Source organism: Pelophylax lessonae (genome assembly GCF_965119305.1).
Source record: "Pelophylax lessonae genome assembly, chromosome: 6".
In the NCBI taxonomy this organism is placed as follows: domain Eukaryota; kingdom Metazoa; phylum Chordata; class Amphibia; order Anura; family Ranidae; genus Pelophylax; species Pelophylax lessonae.
In genome coordinates this window covers 209,198,718-209,220,081 of record NC_138773.1, presented here as the reverse complement: position 1 = coordinate 209,220,081, position 21,364 = coordinate 209,198,718, and the positions used below count along the sequence as shown (strand labels likewise).

At 43.1% G+C, this 21,364-nt stretch overlaps 1 protein-coding gene across 1 annotated transcript in view; it reads left to right on the top strand.

Moving 5' to 3' along the window:
- The window catches only part of EHHADH (enoyl-CoA hydratase and 3-hydroxyacyl CoA dehydrogenase), a 78,334-nt gene that overhangs the window by 33,158 nt on the left and 23,812 nt on the right, over nt 1–21,364 (top strand). Inside the window, exon 6 of the mRNA XM_082260198.1 lies at nt 15,733–16,074. Coding sequence (XP_082116324.1) covers nt 15,733–16,074 — 342 coding nt within the window. The remainder of the gene's footprint in view (nt 1–15,732; nt 16,075–21,364) is intronic.

Below are 21,364 nucleotides of genomic sequence, written 5' to 3'. Positions count from 1 at the left end.
TAAAGATAATCTACATCTTTACTACTATGTGCATGCGGACAGAGGGTAGTTTACAAATAATGGCCTGTGTCAATTGCTGTACATCCAAAAACATCATAATTCAGGTGAAACTAGTAATACATGTAATGTAAAAAATAAAACATACCTTGATATAGTCCTTCTGCAAGACCTTGATGATGGCAGAGCAGGTCTCAGGGATGATGACTCCAAGTGCTTGGGGGGAGATGCCTGTGGTGAACTTCAGATCCTGCAGGCTTCTCCCTGTTGCAAGATACCTCAACGTCGCAATTAACCTTTGCTCAGGAGTAATTGCAAGCCGCATACAAGTATCCTGCTTCAGAATATAGGGGGACACCAGGGCAAGAAGACGGTAAAAGATGGGATCCGTCATCCTCAAATAATTCCTGAAGTCATCAGGATTATTTTCCTGGAGCTCCCTCAGCAAGGACATATGAGAAAATTGATCACGGTTAAGCAACCAATTTTTCGTCCAGGAGGTCCGCTTCTTCTTCCTATTGCTCGTACGTCGTCTCAGAGCCAAAACTCCAACACTAACGACAGCAACGGACGAATTCACGGTCGCCATAATAAATTCTCGAACGATGTCTCGGAAAATAGCGAAATGTCGTCAACCAAACAAATGCTACCGAAATCAGCGCGAGATGCCCAGAAGGGTCACGGCCAAACACTCACTTCCTCTTTTGTAGCGGCGAACGTGCGTGGAACGTACTGACGTCATTTTCTGTCGGAAGACAAATGTCCTGGGCAAGTTTGGAGCACTTTTCAACAGACAAACAACAAACACACCAGCCGCGAACATTTGTAGGACGTTCCGTCGGCCGACGATCGGTACGTGTGTACGGGGCTTTAGTGATGAATGATCATCAAATTGGTAACTGCTGCTTTAGCATTACCCTCCTTTTCATGTACACTCACTACTTTACATTGTAGCAAAGTGTCATTTCTTCAGTGTTGTCACATGAAATATTTACAAAAATGTGAGAGGTGTACTCACTTATAAAACAGTAACTGCATGGCATAAACAGTAACAGAATGACATAAAAATGTGGGTTATTATTATTATTTTTTATTTTTATACAAAACAGGTATTCTGTAGTCCTTTCATTTTTTAATATTGGCTATGAAAAGGTGGGATGACCTTGGTACTGCTGTAGATAGGCATTTGCAGTTCAACTCATTACCTGTAGAGGGAGATATTGCATCATTATTCATTAGTGATATCAGCTTTAGAAAATAAACAATATTGTTTGCTTGCTTTAAGGAGGGTAATGCTAAAGCAGCAGTTACCAATTTGATGATCATTCATTACTAATTAGTTGGTTCACTCACTGTATCTGTAGATCACGATTACCGCCTGCACCTTATCATCTTCAGTAAAATGTACTCCTCTTCATCACAAATGTGGATTTTCTTTAAATCCAAGTCTCATTTATAAAATACAGGGACTATTACAACTGCCAAATCCAATCTAGTTGTAATAATCTGTCTGGAGGAGATAACTAGTTATTAAACCCAAAAGTGAACATGTATAATATCGCTGCTTACCAATTCTTAGATGTTATTGCTGCATTAGACCCCGTTCACACAGGGGCGACGCTACTTGCTGGGGCGACCTCGGAGCGACTTGCACGGACTTCATATCATTGAAGTCAATGCAAGTCGCCTCCAGGTCACCCCAAAGTAGTACAGGACCCTTTTTCTAAGTCGGAGCGACTTGTGTCGCTCCTATTAGAACGGGTCCTGTGCTAATCAATGGCAGGCGACCCACCGCGACTTGTCAGGCGACCATGTCGCCTGACAAGTCGCGCTAGTTTGGTTACCCAGCCTTAGTCTGTTTTTTTTCAAAAGAACAACAACCTATCTTGCAGTTACAGGGATGAGACAAACCATTTTCTACTGGCAGGGGTTTTTACAATGGTCAGCTTGTATTTATGTGAAAGTTTTATCCCAAAAGGGGGAAAAAAAACAAATTGTTGTCACTGCTTATTAGCTGGAGTATTAGCTGGGTTTGGCTTCAATTGGTTTATCTAAAATCTACTAGTCCATGTAACACTCCCCTCCTCCCAGACTGATCGTGCTCCTGTCCAAAGGTACCCCCTCTGTAGATCTGCAAATACATTTTAATTCTACCCTCCTCCCAGACTGCAAATGCTGTTCTCTGCTGTGCCTCCTATGCTCATTCTTCCAGAGTGGTGTCTCACTAATAAAGGAAGTGTGTTACTGCCCAAGGTGGGGCGGGGGGGGGGGGGTAAGCTGCAATATGTTACATTTTTGGTTTTGGGTGTCCAATCACAGCTGGTCACATAGTACACAGGAAGAGCCGTTGATCGGCTTTCCTTAGTTCATGCCTGACAGGCACGAGTAGAGGAGAGCTGATCTGCGGCTCTCCTGACACGGGGGGGGGGTCTGCACTGGTAATCAGATCATTGATTACCAGTGCAGACCCACGGGGGGGGGGGGGCTGCCACTAGAACCACTAGGAATGCCCACACATGACCCCCGGGTTGCCCACCATGGCCACCAGGAATGGCAATCAGGGCTCAGGGAGCATGCCAGTGCCCTCCCCATCCGTGCCGCTCACCAGTGCCCATTGTTGCCCACCAGTGCCGCCGATCAGTGCCGCCTATCCGTGCCCATCAATGCCGCCTATCAGTGTCCAGCAGTGCCGCCTATCAATGCTGCATATCAGTGCTGCCTATCAGTGCCGCATGTTAGTGCCACCCCATCAGTGCCTCCTCATCAGTGCAGGAAAAAACGTATCTATTTACAAAATTGTATAACCTAAACGAAAAAACTTTTTTTTTTTTTTTCAAACTTTTCGGTCTTTTTTTTATTTGTTTAGCAAAAAAGAAAAAGCCTTGCAGTGATCAAATGCCACCAAAAGAAAGCTCTTATCGTGGGGAAAAAAATGACATAAATTTGGTTTAGGTACAGTGTTGCATGACCGCGCAATTGTCATTCAAAATGCAACAGCGCTAAAAGCAGAAAATTGGCCTGGGCAGGAAGGGGGTGAAAGTGCCCTGTATTGAAGTGGTTAAACCCTCCATTTTAAGCGCTTTCAACATTTGATTTAAAGGAGAAGTACATCCAAAGCTCCTTCCTGCTCCCTCCACAGACTAGTGCTCCACTGATCCTGGGGGGGGGGAGAGGATAAAATAGAGCAGTGAGCCGGTGACTGATAGTCACCAGTTCTCTGCTCACATAGCAGAGAGAACGAAGTGATCAGCGGTGTTTGATCGTAAAATTCTCAGTCGGTGGGGGACAGATGGAGAATTGCTGCATCCACCTAGGTAAATATGAATTCTAACAACCCCCCCCCCCCCCCCCACAGTTTTTCCTTTAAATTTCAAAGGCTGGCCATACATGCATCTTTATTAATCCTTCCCTATGTTTTAGTTTAGGCTGGTGCCATGACCACTACTCCAGGTTTCCTGTTTCAGGATTGCTCCTTTCTCTTGAAGCATCCTATGGAGCCACCTTTGCAAACGGGGACTAGAGTTGTGTATCTCTATAATGTGTGCATCAATAGAAACACACAGCTCTATAGCGTAGCCAGGGTAAGAATCGTTTACTGGGAATTATTTATTTTATTATGATCAATGTGTTAAAAAATTAAAAGCAAAAAAACAAAAAAAAATAAGCATTTAAAGAGGAAGTAAAATCCCCTTGTTTGTTTGTACCTATAGGTAACCCTATAATAAGGCTTACCTATAGGTACTGTAAATATCTCCTAAACTTGCACCGTTTAGGAGATAATTACTGTATACTGCGCCGATTACGTTACAGGTTCCGATAAGCCGCCTGCCCGCAGACCCTCACAACCACTGTCTACGGTTGTGGGGATGAGGTCCTTGTCCCTATCAACATAGGGACAAGGTGCTTTGGGGTGGGGAGGCAAAGGACTTCTTGCTTGATCCACCAGTGTCCATTTACCTATAAGTGGCGCATAAGCCACATAGTCATGATTATAACCTGCTCTGTGTCCCGTGATGTACTCCAAGCAATTAATTTTACAGGTAAGTATGTAGAAAAAAAAAAATCAAATTTTTGCACTTTTGAAATAGAAAGCCTAGCGCAGGTTGTGAGCTTTTTGGCAGACTGTTTAATCTGAATGTCCTGTCTCTAATTGGGCAAAGAATGGGGGGATATGTCTGGCCTATTACATCTTTCATTATTCTTGTGTGTAGTCTGATATCCCCTGTTGTTCAGCACTGTTTCACAGTAGAGCAGTTTGTGAACCTATAGAAAGTAGTGCTGCTTGGAGCTCTATCTAAATATATAAATTGTTAATATGCCATTTCACAGGCAATGCAAATGAAAAACAGAGGCCCGGGGCAGGTAGAAAGTGCTATCTATGCACTTTATATTGCTTCTTTTGTTTTTGTGTTTTTTTTTTTTTTTTTTGAGTGGCATCATTTTGTTTTTTCTTTTAGTTATGTTGTATAAATGATTTTAAATAGGTGCTACTCATCTGCTATATACCTTTTTTTTTTTTTTTCATAAAACGAAAAATAAATAAAAATTACATAATCACAGTGCAGGCATTATAGGCAAGCCACCTAAACTGCGTATCATTTAATTGAAAAAGTAATTATACACACACTTGAGTCTAGCTATGGGTGTTAGATCTGAGCTGTCTGCTACACTCCTCTTAACTGAGGATTACTGCAGTGTAATATGAGATAAAAACATTTTCCTAGTTTGGATAATGGAATTACTGCCTAGAATGCTGGTACAGTACGGAAATTGTAAGGGGCTTCTCTCGATCAATTTATAGCTATATAAAGCTAAACCATGTTGGCGGTGTACAAATTAATTAAATTAAAGCAGAACTCTGGCATAAACAACTTTTCTATTGTTTCACAGAACGATCTAAAAGTCTAATATAAATTAGCACAGGAGATGGATGCTAGGAGGAAAGAAACTACCTGTTACTTCAGGATATGGCGGAGCATGTGGCGTACTCCATTTGACAGAGCTGATACTTGATGATTAATGTATAAACGATAACTGGCACTTTGCGGGGAAAAAATAGTCGCTAGTACTAAAGGTAAAATATGCCCAAACCTTCGTAAACAATGAAAAAAAAAAAATACTGCAGCGCTTCGATAATTAGAGAATTATGACCAAAAAATGAAATAATGTGATGTAATGTACAAACAATTGTTCATATATGAGTGTCACTCTTGACTAGTGATAGTCCTTCAAAATCTATAAGTCTTTGGACCACTAATCCAATATACTCACCAGAAAGTATTGCTGCACAAGTCATAGGCAGCAAACTGGGCTCAAAGGTATCCTCCAGATTCAACGATGTAACCCTGGGGACAGACTCCCAGGAATGGTGGCCTTCTAAAGATGATAACCACCAGGTCAATAGCCTTTGAGAACAGCAGATGGGATGGCAGGAATTTGTGGAATGGATGCTCACCAAAAGGCAAAGAAACTGGGAATAGTGTAGTATTAAAAAAAAAAAAAAAAAAAAAAAAAGGGGATAATAGTGTAACTAAATAAAAACATGGAAGGTTAAACACCACTGTGTGCTCAACCTTTAAAACGGTGTAATGCCCAAATTGTATGGCCATGCAAAGACTTGAGCATAGTGAATAGGCACTAAAACACAGCAGTTCACACTTAAAGAACAAATCCCTATTAAGGAAATATTCAGTGAAAACAATCGCCACATGTGTGTCCCACCACCAGTAGAATGCGCTCACTAGATCAAATGGCTGCACAAAGATGTGAACAGCAAGTAAACCCTAAACAAATGACCAGCTCCCCATGATGTGCACCACTACTAGTATAATGCGCTCACCAGATCGGATGTGGCGAGAGTACGCAGCCAGTTACTGGAGGATGAAGGAACCTAAATCCAACAGAACACCTCTGGGACATTATGATTCCGTCCATCCGACACCACCAGGTTGCACCTCAGTCTATTCAAGTGCTCAGTGATGCCCTGGTTTAGATGTGGGAGGAAATACCCCAGGAGACCATCCATCATCTCAAAAGGAGCATGCCCTGATGTTGTCAGGCAGGCATACAAGCATGTGGAGGCCATACAAACTACTGTGTACAGCTTGTATAATAGTGTAAATTTGCTGTCCCCTCAAAATAACTCAACACCCTGCCATTAATGTCTAAATCGCTGGCAACAAAAGTGAATACACCCATAAGTGAAAATGTCCAAATTGGACCCAATTAGCCATTTTTCCTCCCCAGTGTCATGTGACTCGTTACTGTTACAATGTCTCAGGTGTGAAGGGGGAGCAGGTGTGTTAAATTTGGTGTTATCGATCTCACTCATACTGGTCACTGGAAGTTCAACATGGCACCTCATGGCAAAGAACTCTTTGAGGATCTGAAAAAAGAACTGCTGCTCCACATAAAGATGGCCTAGGCCAGTGATGGCGAACCTTGCCACCCCAGATGTTTTGGAACTACATTTCCCATGATGCTCAACTACACTGCAGAGAGCATGAGCATCATGGGAAATGTAGTTCTAAAACATCTGGAGTGCCAAGGTTTGCCACCACTGGCCTAGGCTATAAGAAGATTGCCAAGACCCTGAAACTGAGCTGCAGCACCTTGGCCAAGACCATACAGTGGTTTACCAGGACAGGTTCCACTCAGAACAGGCCTCGCCATGGTCAACCAAAGAAGTTCAGTGCACGTGCTCAGCGTAATATCCAGAGGTTGTCTTTGGGAAATAGATGTATGAGTGCTGCCAGCATCGCTGCAGAGTTTGAAGAGGAGGGGGGCAGCCTGTCAGTGCTCAGACCATACGTCGCGCACTGCATCAAATTGGTCTGCATGGCCCAGAAGGAAGCCTCTTCTAAAGATGATGCACAAAAAAGCCAGCTGAAGACAAGCAGACTAAGGACATGGATTACTGGATCCACATCCTGTGGTCTGAGACCAAGATAAACGTATTTGGTTCAGATGGTGTCAAGCGTGTGTGGCTGCAACCAGGTAAGGAGTACAAAGACAAGTGTGTCTTGCCTACAGTCAAGCATGGTGGTGGGAGTGTCATGGTCTGGGGCTGCACGAGTACTGCCGGCACTGGGGAGCTACAGTTAATTTAAGGAACCATGAATGCCAACATGTACTGTGACATACTGAAGCAGAGCATGATCCCCTCCCTTCAGAGACTGTGCCGCAGGACAGTATTCCAACATAACGACCTCAAATACACACCCCAAGATGACCACTGCCTTGCTAAAGAAGCTGAGGGTAAAGATGATGAACTGGCCAAGCATGTCTCCAGACTTAAACCCTATTGAGCATCTGTGGGGCATCCTCAAATGTAAGCTAGAGGAGCACAAGGTCTCTAACATCCACCAGCTCCGTGATGTCGTCATAGAGGAGTGGAAGAGGACTCCAGTGGCAGCCTGTGAAGCTCTGGTGAACTCCATGCCCAAGAGGGTTAAGGCAGTGCTGGAAAATAATGGTGGCCACACAAAATATTGACACTTTTGGCCCAATTTGGACATGTACACTTATGGGTGTACTTACTTTTGTTGCCATAGGATGTTGTTCCAGAACTGTGAAGGCTTTTTTAGATGTTGGTTGGCAAACTCTAATCTGGCCTTCCTGTTTTTGAGGCTCACCAATGGATTACATCTTGTGGTGAACACAGTGGTGTATTTTGGTTTTGTGCTGCCCTAGGCAAGACTAAAATTGTGCGCCCCTCCTATGTAAATTTGCCCCACTCCTTTTTTTAACGGATGTGACTCCCTCCATAATTGAAGGACTACAAGTCCCAGCATGAACCCCTGAGATCTCATGAGAGGGGGGTTAGAGGGGGTGGGAGACAGAGAGGGTGGTGGGTGAGGGGGTGAGAGGGGGTGGGAGAGAGAGAGGGGGGTGGGTGAGGGGGTGAGAGGAGGAGGGAGAGAGAGAGGGGGGGCGAAAGAGAGAGGGGGTGGGAGGGGGGATCAAGGAGAGAGAGAGGGGGGGGGTGAGAGAGAGAAAGTATTGTGTGAAAGAGAGAGGGGGGTGAGAGAGAGAGAGTGGGGGATGAGGGAGAGTGGGGGATGAGAGAGTGGTGGGATGAGAGAGTGGTGGGATGAGAGAGAGTGGGAGAATGAGAGGGGGGATGAGAGAGAGAGAGGGGGGAGGAGAGAGCGAGGGGGGATGAGAGAGAGAGGGGGGGATGAGAGAGAGAGGTGAGAGTGAGGTATAGAGAGAGGAGGGGTGGGAGAGGGAGGGAGAGAGAGAGGGGAGGTGGGTGAGAGGGGGTGAGTGAGAGCGAGAGAGAGGGGGGGGGGGGTGAGAGAGGCGGCTCTAGCAACCAGTGGCCAATAGAGTCTCAGGTGGAGGGGAGGGTGGCTTTTTTGCTGCCCCCTTGAAAAGTGCCGCCCTAGGCCTGGGCCTTGTTGGCCTAGGCCAAAATACAACACTGGGTGAACCCTCTGCATTCACTCTGGTGAAGTCTTCTCTTGATTGTTGACTTTGACATACATACACCTACCTCCCTAGAGAGTGTTCTTGATCTGGCCAACTGTTATGAAGGGTGTTTTCTTCACCAGGGAAATAATTCTTCGTCATCCACCACAGTTGTTTTCCGCAGTCTTCTGAGTCTTTTGGTGTTGCTGAGCTCCCTTTTTAAAAAAGTTTTCTTTTTAAGGATGTTCCAAACAGTTGATTTGGCCACACCTAATGTTTTTGCTCTCTCTTTGATGGGTTTGTTTTGTTTCAGCCTAATGATGGCTTGCTTCACTGATAGTGACAGCTCTTTGGATCTCATATTGAGAGTTGACAGCAACAGATTCCAAATGCAATAGCACACTTGAAATTAACTCTGGACCTTTTATTTGCTCCTTTTAAATGGGATAATGAGGGAATAACACACACCTGCCCATGGAACAGCTGAGCAGCCAATTGTCCCATTACTTTTGGTCCCTTAAAAAGTGGGAGGCACATATACAAACTGTTGTAATTCCTACACCGTTCACCTGATTTGGATGTAAATACCCTAAAAATTAAAGCTGAAAGTCTGCAGTTAAAGCACGTCTTGTTTGTTTCATTTCAAATTGATTGTGGTGGTGCATAGAGCCAAAAAGATTAGAATTGTGTCTATGTCCCAATATTTATGGACCTGACTGTGTGTATGTATATATATATATATATATATATATATATATATATATATATATATCACTGCCCCCTAGAGGACTGCTGAGTATTACACTTTAAGGATTCCCCTAGGTTACCCGTAGCAACTGGTTGCAGAAACTTATCATTTTAAGTTCTTGGCTCAGTCAATGATCAGTCCAGGGGTTGTTGTTTTTGTGGTTTTATTTAAATTGAGATGGGAGAAAGGATGAGTGGGATACTCCAACTGTTAACTATTATAATTCTGGGGACTTCTGACTTGAGAATGTGGCAAGGCTGCTGCTTTATCCTGGCACTTGAATGAAGATGAGGTAAGTGTTTCTTTTACATTTCTCTTCAGGGTACTCCCCTAGTACCCGCTTTCTCACTGGGCTAGCTGACACCCATCCACTGACTCTACACTCCCGAGTGGTCCCCTTCCTGGGCAGACCCCCTGGGCAAGTTCCTCATGGACACTGTTTTTCCAGATTCTGCTGTGCCCCGACTCCTGTAGTCAGCTTCTCCTGGACCTCTGGGTTCAGTCTTATGCCCCTGGTACACCAGGCCGACTGCCTGTCACCACCACCCACTGTTGCAGAAGAGGAGGCAGGCGCCACCCTCCTTTTGGAACCTGGCTTCCTGCCAAAAGACCTCTACCTCATGTGCCCATGGTTTTTTATACCCTGTCCCATAATGCACCACTGTTTGTGCCAACCCACTGGGACAGTACCAAAAGCCTGTGTACCATTGGTCAGGTTTCCTCCAGCATCCATCATGCCTCCCCATTGGATCAGCTGGGGACACTCCCTGAGACCAAATGAATACACACTGGGAACACTGAGTAGACCTGACTACAAATCCTGCTCCCTGATAAGCAGAGTTCACTTATGTTTTGCCTGCTGCTCTTCTAAATAAGCAAACAGAGCCAAAACGGCACTCTCTGACTAGCACCTACTGTAACTAGGAGGGCTCTGTATGTATGTGTGTGTGTGTGTGTGTGTGTGTGTGTGTGTGTGTGTGTGTATATGTATATATATATAATGTGTGTGTACGTATATGTATATACATGCATACATACACACACACACACACACACAAGTTGGGGATCTCCTCTGAGAATGCCCGTGTACTCAGCAGTGATAATTTACCGCTGCTTAATAAACAGGCACCGGAGAGTTTCAGTGATTTCTCGTACTGTAATCTCGATGTCTCAGGAGATTACAGGCAGCCTGTTCACTTTTACATGGATCTCCGTGGTTTTCAGAACTTCTCCTATGTTCTCCTTGTGAGAACTGAAGTCCTCTGCTTCATAAACGGTACCAGAGGAGATCATTTTCCTCTGAGAACTGTCGAGAAGTGAACTGAAAAAAAAAAAAAAAAAATTCAGTTTCATAAATGTACACCAGAATATGGTGCAGCTGTGCATAGTAACCAATCAGCTTCTGGGTTTTATTGTCAAAGCTTAATTGAACAAGCTGAATTTTGAAGCTGATTGGTTACTGTGCACAGCTGCATTATATTCTGTGTTCACCAATTTTAGTAAATCTCCTTCATGGTCTCAGTATAAATCACAATGGGGGAATTAACAAAACTTCAGCCCAGAAAAGTGGCATGAATGGCATGCAAGCAGATAGACCTACTTCGGGCCTATCTGTGCCTCTGTAATTAGAAGCAGGATCCACCCCATTTTTCACTTTAGACGAGTGGCGCAGCCTTTATGCTTGCTGAACTCCTTATTTTTCTTATTGAGTCTGGAGTGGCTTGTATTGTTTTAAATCCTTCCACAACTGTTTGATTGTTGTGAGCAATATGGCCATGGAGGTCCCATACACAGGAAGTATTGTAGTTTTTCTGAAATATTGGGGATATGTTTGATTTCTTGTTTAGGTATAAATCAAGCCTATTTCTCTTTTTTTCTTTTTTTTTTTAAAAAAGAAAGTCCTTCTGCCTTTTTTGTTTTCACTGTTGAAAATGTGTTTAATTAAAATGACCTGATTAAAAATGTAAAAAAATAAATAAAAGACCAGTTCTGTGGGCCCTAGAAAAAAAAAATAAGCAAAGGTTTTAGATTATTTAGATCAAGAATTTTATGATACAATGCAAAGCCCACGGTGGGCAGCAGGTCGGGTTTAGATACCTACCAATAAACAAATACTGCATAGTGAACAATAAACCACAGCTAATAAAAAGTCTGAAATGAGATTATAGTCTTCTACAAGCTGATAAACACCTGAGTCACTGTTTTAACACCCTTTTTCTCTCCAGTGCTAAGTTGGTGCTCCTTACAAAAATCCCGAAATAAATTTTCGATCGCTGCAAGCATTTTCACTTGCTCTGCAGGAAAACCACAGGCATAGATGTCTAGTCCTTTGGCCATTTGGATACCCTTTTTGGGCAAAGCTTACAGAGTTCATATCCTCTTTAAAGCCACTTTCTGTTCCAGTTTGAGGATATTAAACACAAATCTAAATTTGAGTTCTTTTTGTCTGTTTAAAAAATAAATTCCCAATAGGATCTGTGTTTATTAACTCCAAAATGGAGCAGAAGGGTGCTTTTAAAGTCTTCAACAAAGCTTCTTGATGCTTTCTGAAAGCTTTGCAAATACCTTTTCAAAGTTTGCTTTACACAATGCTCTTATACAAGCTAAAGACCACAGGTTCAAGACCTTAAATATTATGTTATTCAACATTTTATGTTCCTGATCTGTACTTACTTTACTATGTGCTTGTATAAAAGAAAAAGTATCCTGTTCTCTACTGTATGCATTGCTTCTTTTGTGTGAGATACATGGTGTTTCTGCCAGTCCCCCTGCTTTCTTATTAAAAACTGACAGCACTAGACATAAGAGAACATGGTGGTCAGTTTTCTAGCTGTGCTAAGAACTCGGCCTGTTCTCTAATACCCAGACTTGTGTTGACATGCTTCCCCTGCACAGCCATTCATTGGGAAGACCATTTTGCTTCTGCTTCTGTTGTCTCTGAGCTCATTATGTGATTGAGATCAGAGGGTATGTGATCAGAAAAGCAAAAAAGTAATGGCTCCCACTGCTGCCCCTGTGAGTAGAGGGATGGGGGGCGAAGAGATGCAGCCGGGCACAGTGCTATATCGAATGAGGACTCGGGTAAGTATTTAAGGAAGTGGGAGAGCACAGCAAGATGTAACATTTTTTTTTTCCTTAATGCAGAGAATGCCATAAGTTAAAAAATGTTTTGATTTTAGAACCACTTTAAAAGAAAAGTACAGCCAAAACTCATTTGGCTGTACTTCTACTGTGGATCACAGGAGTGCAGTTCGTTCTGCACTCCTGTGACCCATTTTCAGCAGACAACGGGCTGTCGGCTGATGTCACAGAGCCGGTCCAGGCTGGGACAAGATTGCAACAATAAGGTCTGGATCCACCTACAATCCTGGACCGGCACCTGGCCCAGCCTCTCGGCGAGCTGATGAGAGCCTGAGCCAGCCACTCCCGCCCCATCCACAGGCCAGCACTCCAGTGAGTGTGGGGAGCAGAGAGCCGGTGACTGACAGTCACCAGCTCTCTTCTCAGGGAGCCCTGGGAACTGAGCGATCAGCAGGGTTTGATTGCTCGGTTCTCAGTTTTAGAGCCGGCAGGAGATAGATGCGAAACTATGCTGCATCCACCTAGGTAAGTTATGATTTTGGAGAAAAAAAAAATTAACTTCTCTTTTAATGGTATGTAAAATCCAAGCAAAAACAAAATAAATACAATATTGTCACAATACAGTACATAGTTTGTCAGTTTGGTAAATTCATTGTAAGTGGGTAGACCAGTATGATTCTCCCAGGTCTATGTGACAGCACATCACCTGCAAGAATGGCTTTATTGAGCAACCCTGTGTATTTTTTGCACTCCTAGTGCACTAGATGCAATAGGAATTATTCATAACAGCCAGCAAATGAACAATAGGCATATTACTCATTGTCTCCTTAATTTCTTTAACCTGCACTAGGAAAACGTCATCTTGAATCTAAATACTATTGCCAACTCTTTTTGATCTAGTTTTTCAATTTGGAAATCAGACCCGTAAAAAATAATAATGAATGTGGTGAGAGGAAGAAGCCCCTAAGTGCTCTGTAGTTAATGTGTGAAGACTATACTTTTCCAACTCTGCCAGAGGGGACAGAAAAGAAACCATTTCACAGCTGGTAATACTGTTTGAGGAATGGACTGAGACCATCGTGTTTGGAACAGCTATATTTCCTTAGGATAGAAGGATTTAGTTGAAGTACTTAGCAGCCACCAGTCTTCAGCCCATACTCCTGTCTCAGCAGAACATTTGAAGAAATGCTGTCACTTGTTCTGCTTCCCTAAACTGAACGAGATAAAAGAGATGTTTCCATCTGTCACCTCTCTACTCCAGGGGTTAAGGAGCATCCAATGCTTTTGGATGTATTTGTGATACATTAGTGTATTTCACAGCCTGCAGCAAGAAGAGAAATGTTCCAAAAAATAAGAGGAGTAATTAATAAATGGTAGCATGTTTTCAGCAAAGCCGTTTTTTTTAAATTCCTCAGTAATTTATAAGCTTACCGAATGTTTTGAAATATGCTCATGAAAAGTGTATGGTATTCTGAATTTTGTATATGCCCAGGTTTGGAAACCAGAACACCATAGGTGGAAGCATATGAAGGGGCCATCTTTAACACAGGGCAAAAGGGGCAGCTTCCCCGGGCCCACTCATTGTTGTGGGGCCCAAAGCAGCTGCCCCCTGAGCCTGCACTACCCACAAATAGTTGATTAGTAAATTTTGGAGGGCCCAAGAAAATGTTTTCCCTGAGCCCAATCAGTAATAAAGATGGCCCTGAGCATTTGTTCTGTATGTATGAGTATTTTTGTAATTGATTTGAATGAAAGTTGGTGCTTTAAAAGTGTTTACACCTAACTGTGGTATGGAGGGTTTGCCAAAGACTGGCATGTTAAATTGCTAGACAACATCATGGTTTAGTTACAGTCTATATACAGGTTGTATACAGTTTCTTTAATACTCTGGTCCATTTCAATCACCACCTACCTCTTGCTTTGATTTCCTCATATTTTGTCTGTTAAAGTGAACCTGTGGCCAAGCTATAGCTATTCAAGCAAGCCGTGCCTGATCTCTGTAGCTGCAGGCATTGTGGAGAAATTAATTCTCAAAGCTCACAACAAAAACTGAAGTTCTTCAAGTCATTCTCTCAGCAGTTGAGCCCACTCTGTTTTCCAAAGCAGTGACACAGAGCAGAGGTGAGCTGCTGAGAGAATTTGGCTGGCAGCCTGGCAATTCCTCAAACAGAATTGTATGGTTAAAATGTGACCGCAACCGTGCAGGACATTATATTTGAGGTTTTTATTTTTAAACCTAACACAATACTTTATCAAAATTGTTACTAAAGTGAAGTGGCATTAAACCAATTGGCCCACTATCTATATCACACCATAGAGCTGATCTTACTTTGGTCAGATTACTTTAATTTTCTGCTGTCATTTTATTTTAGAACGTTAATTACTGTGTATAATAGAACTGCCTGTAAATTGTATCTGTATAATCAGCAAGTTCTCACATCATGAACACAGTCTAAGCCCTGTGTGGCCAGCCATGCACGGTGCAAAGTTTGCACGATTCCCACATCAATACGGATAGTGCTGATAGGGGAATCCCTCCTGCTGAGCTATTGTCTGCTCCCGGTGGTGGGGGCGAGCAGGGGAAGCTCTCCTCACTGGGAAAAGACAGTGATTATTGCTAGCGGCTGTGACAGCCGCTAGCGATAATCGCAAGAGAATCCGGCAGTTGATCGATCAACTTAGTACATTCAGCCTGCCCATTAACAGTACGAATCTCAGCTGGTTCCTGCTGAACCAGCCAAGATTCAAACGATCTATGGCCTAAAACTGTCAAGTAAGGCCTGCCCACTGTTGTGGTAAGGCCGGCCATAGAAGGAGTGAATTTAGAAAGAAATTCACTTGATTCCCTCCATCAACACAGACACTGTTGACAGGGGAATCCCTCCCGCAGAGCCATTGTATTCTACCGGTGGGGGGAAGCCTTCCTCATGGGGAGAAAACAGTGATTATTGCTAGCGGCTATAATAGCTGTTTGCAATAATCACATGTAAAATCCGGCAGACTGGTGGTACTCAAGTTGATCGATCGATCAACTTGGGTATATTCATCCTGCCCATACATAGTTCAAATCTCGGCTGGTTCCTGCTGAACTGGCCAAGATTCAAACCGTCTATTGCCTTCTTAAGCCCCACAAAATTTGGAATGACTCAAAAGTGGGTGACACTTTTTAAGATGGGTTTTACTTTTGTACGACCAGCTTAGTTTAGCCTGTCCTTCAGCTGCCAGTTTGTATCCATCGGTCCGCAATAACAAATCTGAGAACCTGTCAGTCTGTGTTCATCCATCGCAGTTTGTGTCTATCAGAGCCGATTGGTCTTTCAAAATTTGAGCTTTGGTATAAGGAATACGTACATCCTTTAATTTTATAGCAGGAAGTGCAATAGCCCATACATTATGTTTTTGTGCTGAAACCAAAATGAAACACTATCAATCTTCTACACGCAAAAGACTGCACTAGATAAATTATTTGCTTCAATTTTCTCTCTCTGTTCCAGGACATCCATTGAATAAACGGAGACTGAGTACTCTCCGTATTTCCTCTAATCCCAATATGGAGGACTTCCTAGATACTGCAGTGGAGAAAGCGAAGAAGCAGTTCCGTGGAGCCCAGGCTCCCTTGGCCTGTATTGAAGCCGTGAGAGCATCCGTCGTTCTGCCTTACCATCGTGGTGTGGAAAAGGAAAAACAGCTGTTCCTGTCTCTGTGGTCTACAGGCCAACCTCAGGCCCAGCAGTATGCTTTCTTTTCAGAAAGGGAGGCTGCAAAATGGAGCCATCCCTCAGGTGCAAGATGGGACACAGAGAAACCAAAGCTTGTCCGCACAGCTGCAGTCATAGGTAAGTTGGAATCAACACACTCTCTTTCCTTATTTATGTTTGAATTTTGTTCATTTTTTCAACCAATTGTTCCTAATGTTGCAAGCAATTGGGAATGTCACAAAGGACTCAATAGACAGCTGCACGTTCCACAAAAAAAGTAGAACATTAACATTTTAAAATGTCACTTTATCATGTAACAATCTCTTTTTTGACTGATCCATGGTATGTATTCAAAACATATAAAAAAAATAAAAAAATAAATAAATAATTTATATACATATATATATATATATATATATTTATATATATATATATATATATATATATGTGTATATATATATATATATATATATATGTATATAATATCTGAAAAAAACTACCCGATTTGGTGGACCCCTTTAAAATAATCAAGGTGGTAAAAGGGCTTTATACACATTGGCAGCAACACCCAGGTCACATCTCCATATTCGGCAGCTCTTGCATAAAAAAAACTCAAAGGGACTTTTTAATAAAAGAATAAAAAGGAGTAACATTCACAATGTGCAGAGACGCATACAAGTGTTTATTCTCAGCGTGCAAATACACAGTGTGGAACTGTCACTTCAGCTAGATGGCACTTAGCCCCTCCTAACCTGATGTCGTTACACAGGTCCTGTCCGCCTCACATGTATCGTGCTCTGGGCTTCTATTACTGTGCTGATTTATGCTCTCTACAGTGGGAGTCTGTGTCTGCTGAGCCCTGATTAGTACTGTGCCAGTCACATGACGTAAAAAAAACAAAAACTGTTTCAGAAGAGCAATTCAATTTAGAATATAAATATCAAATAACTGCTTTACAGCTCCTTCTAAATCTTTATTGAACATCCATTGTATTGTTTGTGCATTAATATGGTATAGGGGGAGTCCGAGATGACTGACACTAGCTTTATTTTGTTCAGACTGCATCTACAACCAAGGCTCCTTTTTTACGGTATTAGTAATTGCATTAGATATATTTAATACTGATTCATATTAAAACTATTTTTTTTCTCATGTGTTTTTGTGGGTTTACTTAGTGAATGTAATTAGCATACTATAGCCCACCCCCATAGTGTTTAGTAAAAAGGAGGACATGGAAGAGGGAGGGTGGGGGATGTCATTTACCACTGTGTGTATGCCCACATGTGTGACTCTATAGTCATGTGGGCTGCACAGATAAGAAAAATTAGGAAATGAGGAGCTTAGAAGGGGATTGAATTGAACATGCTCAGTAGAGGACACCAACTGGTCTATGTAATCTCAGCCTGCAGTGTTGGCACAGGAAAGATGGTAGAGAATAGCTCAAGGCAAGATCAACCAGGCATATTTCACTCTTCACAAAACAAATGCTTTACTGGCTTTGCGCATATGAAAATTCTGTTATATTGCATGTAATGAGAGTTTTTCATAGTCTGAGTTTAATGACACTTTAAGGGGAATATATACCAGTTTTGTACTATATTTATGGTTGTTAACACTAAAAAGAATCAAATAAAGTTAAAAATACTTATATTTAAAATATTATCAGGAAAGTGTCCAATATTGCACATGAGGATTATGTAGGCTTCTATCCAACTAGCAAATAGTACTCTCAGCTCCTGTTCATGTGTTTCTCAGTGGTGCGCTAAAATTCTACATTGAACTCTGCTAGCTTTAGGAGCCTGTACAATAATAAATTAAAAAGCCCAGAAAAAGCATTAAGTAGGGAAAACTCTATAAGATACTATAGGCACTGCATTTTATGAATGGGCTGAAAAATGCAGGTCAAGGTATGCAGTGGACTGTAAACCAAACCACAAACTTATAAGGCGCTAGACTTGCTCCATCACTACTGTGATGAAACATTCACCGCCATAGTGGATTCAGATGTTAGTTGTCATTGGAAAGGGTTGCCTCAGAGTGACCACTAGGATAGTAGCAAAAAACATGTAAAAACCTAACACTGGCAAGGCGCTCCTAAAATGACATGTGGATATCATCCATGTGGTATGAATTGTAGCCAAAGGACTGACAAGCAATGGATCCAAGAGCACAGAAGACAGTGTGTCCATTAAAACAGTCAGATTTTATTCAACAATTGGTTAAAGGGCAAAATGAAGTGAACGGTGGTTACCAGTAGATGACCAGCTACATGTCTCAAGCATACAGGATATGTTGGAAAACCGGATTATCAATGGGGTCCATGGAATTCATGTCCGAACATGCTGCCTACGGCAAGGAGGCAGAGGGATGCACGTCACTGGAAGTAACACTGCCGGAACCAGGAATCTGTAGTGGCGGCGGACACTCAGACTAGAACACACCAGAGAATCAAGCCGGTTGCCAGTATAACATGTTTTGGGGTAAACCCCCTTTGTCAAATTCTGGCAGGCAACCCGAAAACCAATGTTTATATATGCGCGTATACCCCCATCAATTAACAGTTAACCCAGGATATATACTACACATTAGCTGCATTTGTCTCTTTGCAGAACTTCTCTTTCGCCACATATGTCGTGATTGAGTTTTACATGGCGCGGTGTTTGAATGCATCATGGGCATAGCCCATATGAGCTTGAATTTGTTCTGGTATTGGTCCATCATTACTTCTCAGATCTCTCGAAAGGTTATCCCAGAGAAACTTAGAATGGGTTATTTTTACAGTTCAAAAGTATAGAGATAATAGTCAATACTTATTACATATCATATTGTAGTCTGGGAGCAAGAGCCCTGGGGGGGGGGGGGGGGGTGTAGAGAGTAGATGGGTTAGTGAGTGTACGAAGTAGGGCTTACGAGAGCTGGGTATAGGAAGAGACCCATTTGAGATCTCCCAGGTGTTCTGTCTTTAGAACAAAATGGATATCCATGGTCAGCAGTCCTTCTTCTTTTTATTTTTTATACTGTAGTTTTTAAAGTAGAACTTTAGTCAGAAAATTAAGTCCTGCTAGATAACATCAGGCTGGCTCCTTTTGCAGGTATAGCTATGTAAAGCCTTAAAAATAAGTGTCTATACTGTTTAAAATTTGGTAATACACAGTTTTGCACATGCTCAGTTGCTCTGCATTTTTAGGCACTGCTAAGTTGTAGAGGCCGATTTGCTGACCGCCTTAAACCACAATTAAACCCGCCTATCATTTACAGCCAAGGAAGCTGCTTCTATTTAAACTGCAACTGCCATTTTTTGACCCCGTTAAATCAATGGATTTAGTTCCACCTTATGATTTACTGCTGTTCAGGGGCTCTGGGCTGCAGCAAAATGGCAGTCTCCAGCAAAAAGGCAAGTTGTTATGGGTAAAATTCTGCTTTAATGTGGTATATTCTACTCCTATTCAGCCCTTTGTTATATTTCTTTATACACTTTCTGTTTGCTTGAATACTAATTAAGTCAATTATTGTTGAATGGCATATGTATATCCTGTTTTGAGTGTAAAATTATTTCCTGACAGACTCCATGGCAGCATACGTTCGGGTAGGCTCCGCCTCCTCTCCTACCTCATAGGACCCCACTCCCATAAATCTTTGCTCCCTTTCAGCATCAGTGTTCCTTTTTCGTCCTCCTCATACATATGTCTGATGTTCCTACTATCTGGTCCTGTATATCGGTGGCAGACTGAGTTTCGGAGCCTCCGATAAGCCCTGGCTCTTAGCAGGGTATGGAGGGGGCAATGGAAGAGACCCTTAGCTGGAGCTATGTGGTTTGACCGAGAAAGCCCTGCTGCTGCGGGTTGCCCTTTATTGCCTGAAGGCACAAGCCGGTGTTGCGTCTCCTGGACTCGGTTATGCTATCGGAGGGTGTTAAGCCCTTATATGGGACCATTTCTTTTTCCTCATTTTCATGCTTATCTTCCTTGTATATTGCCTTTTTTATCTATGCTCGTGTCTATGGTGTTGTTTTTATCGGTTTATCGCTCTAGTGTTGCTAGTTTTGCGGTTTAAACTTACTTGCGGTGCTTCATGGCCACCGCCACGGTCCTTTCCGCTACTTCCGGGTTGTCCGGCGCATCTGAGCATGCGCAGTGCACCGCCGAGTATTGGAATCGCCACGCATGCGCAGTAGTGCGGTCTGACGTCACGCGCGGTTGCGCAATACGGCGCGTCGCGGTCCGGCGGTCTATTTTAAACCTGCGATTAGACCGGAGCTGGTGGGAAGGTCGGTATATCGGTAGCCTCCCCCGGACTCCGGTCCTGTGGTTAAGGTAAGAAGATTCCTTCTCCTGGGGGTCTTGTTTTTAGGTAATGGGACTGATGGTTATATCCTCTTCCTATTAGGATACTTATCCCTACCTAGTTGCACCATGGTTTTGACAGTTTTTATGCCCTGTGTCTCTTTCATCTTTTCTTATGGCTTGCATGTATGTGTCTGTCTCAGCTCTCTTAGGTCTGATCAACAGCCCCGCACACGCAGCGAAGACAGTCATTCAAATACGCAGCACCGGCGCTCCTCATCTAAATCTAAGCGCAGCTCCTCTCATGGCAGGGGACGTGAGGGCCAGTCTTCCTCGCACCATGGCAGCTCAGAACGCCCGCAGGGGAAAAAATGCTGGGGTTGCCGTACCCTAATACCAGATGGTTCCTCCTTGTGCAAACCCTGTTATACCCAAGCTACGGGTGAAAGGGAAAAAACGGACCAACATATTGAGGAGGTGGTGCGTAGAGTTTTAAAGGACTCTCTTGCTGAGTTGCATAAGCCAAGCACTTCTGCAGGTCCGTCACACTCTCCTGACAGAGATTTGTCGGTTCAGGATCCGTTTGAGTCTTCCCAACCCAGCCATCCATCTATTCTCCCGTCAGAGTCCGACTCTGATTCGGATGACTCCGGTACTGGATTTGAGTTTGCCCTCGTGTCTCCGTTAGTTAAAGCGTTAAGAGAGGCCCTTGATTGGGAGGATCCTGCTGTCTCTTCTCCTAAGCAGAAGAAATATTTCAAGCAATTATGCAAAGAGCGCTTGAATTTCCCATTTCTAGAGGAACTGGGAGACATAATGTCTGAAGAGTGGAGCAAAGTGGAAAGGAAAAATTCCATGACCACTATAGTAGCGAAGCTCTATCCTTTTAAACAGGAAAAGGTGAAATATTTGGAGTCCTCTCCTAGTGTGGATGCCACAGTGATGCGTCTGGCGAAACACGTCACTCTCCCAATGGAGGATACAGCATCATTTAGAGATCCTTTGGATCGGAGGATTGACGCTGATCTTAAGCGAGCATACCTATCAGCCGGCATGGCCTGTAAGCCAGCAATGGCTTTGGCTACAATTTCCAAGGGCATGGAGGTTTGGGTTAATGCCCTCGAAGATACTCTTGGAGGAGTTTC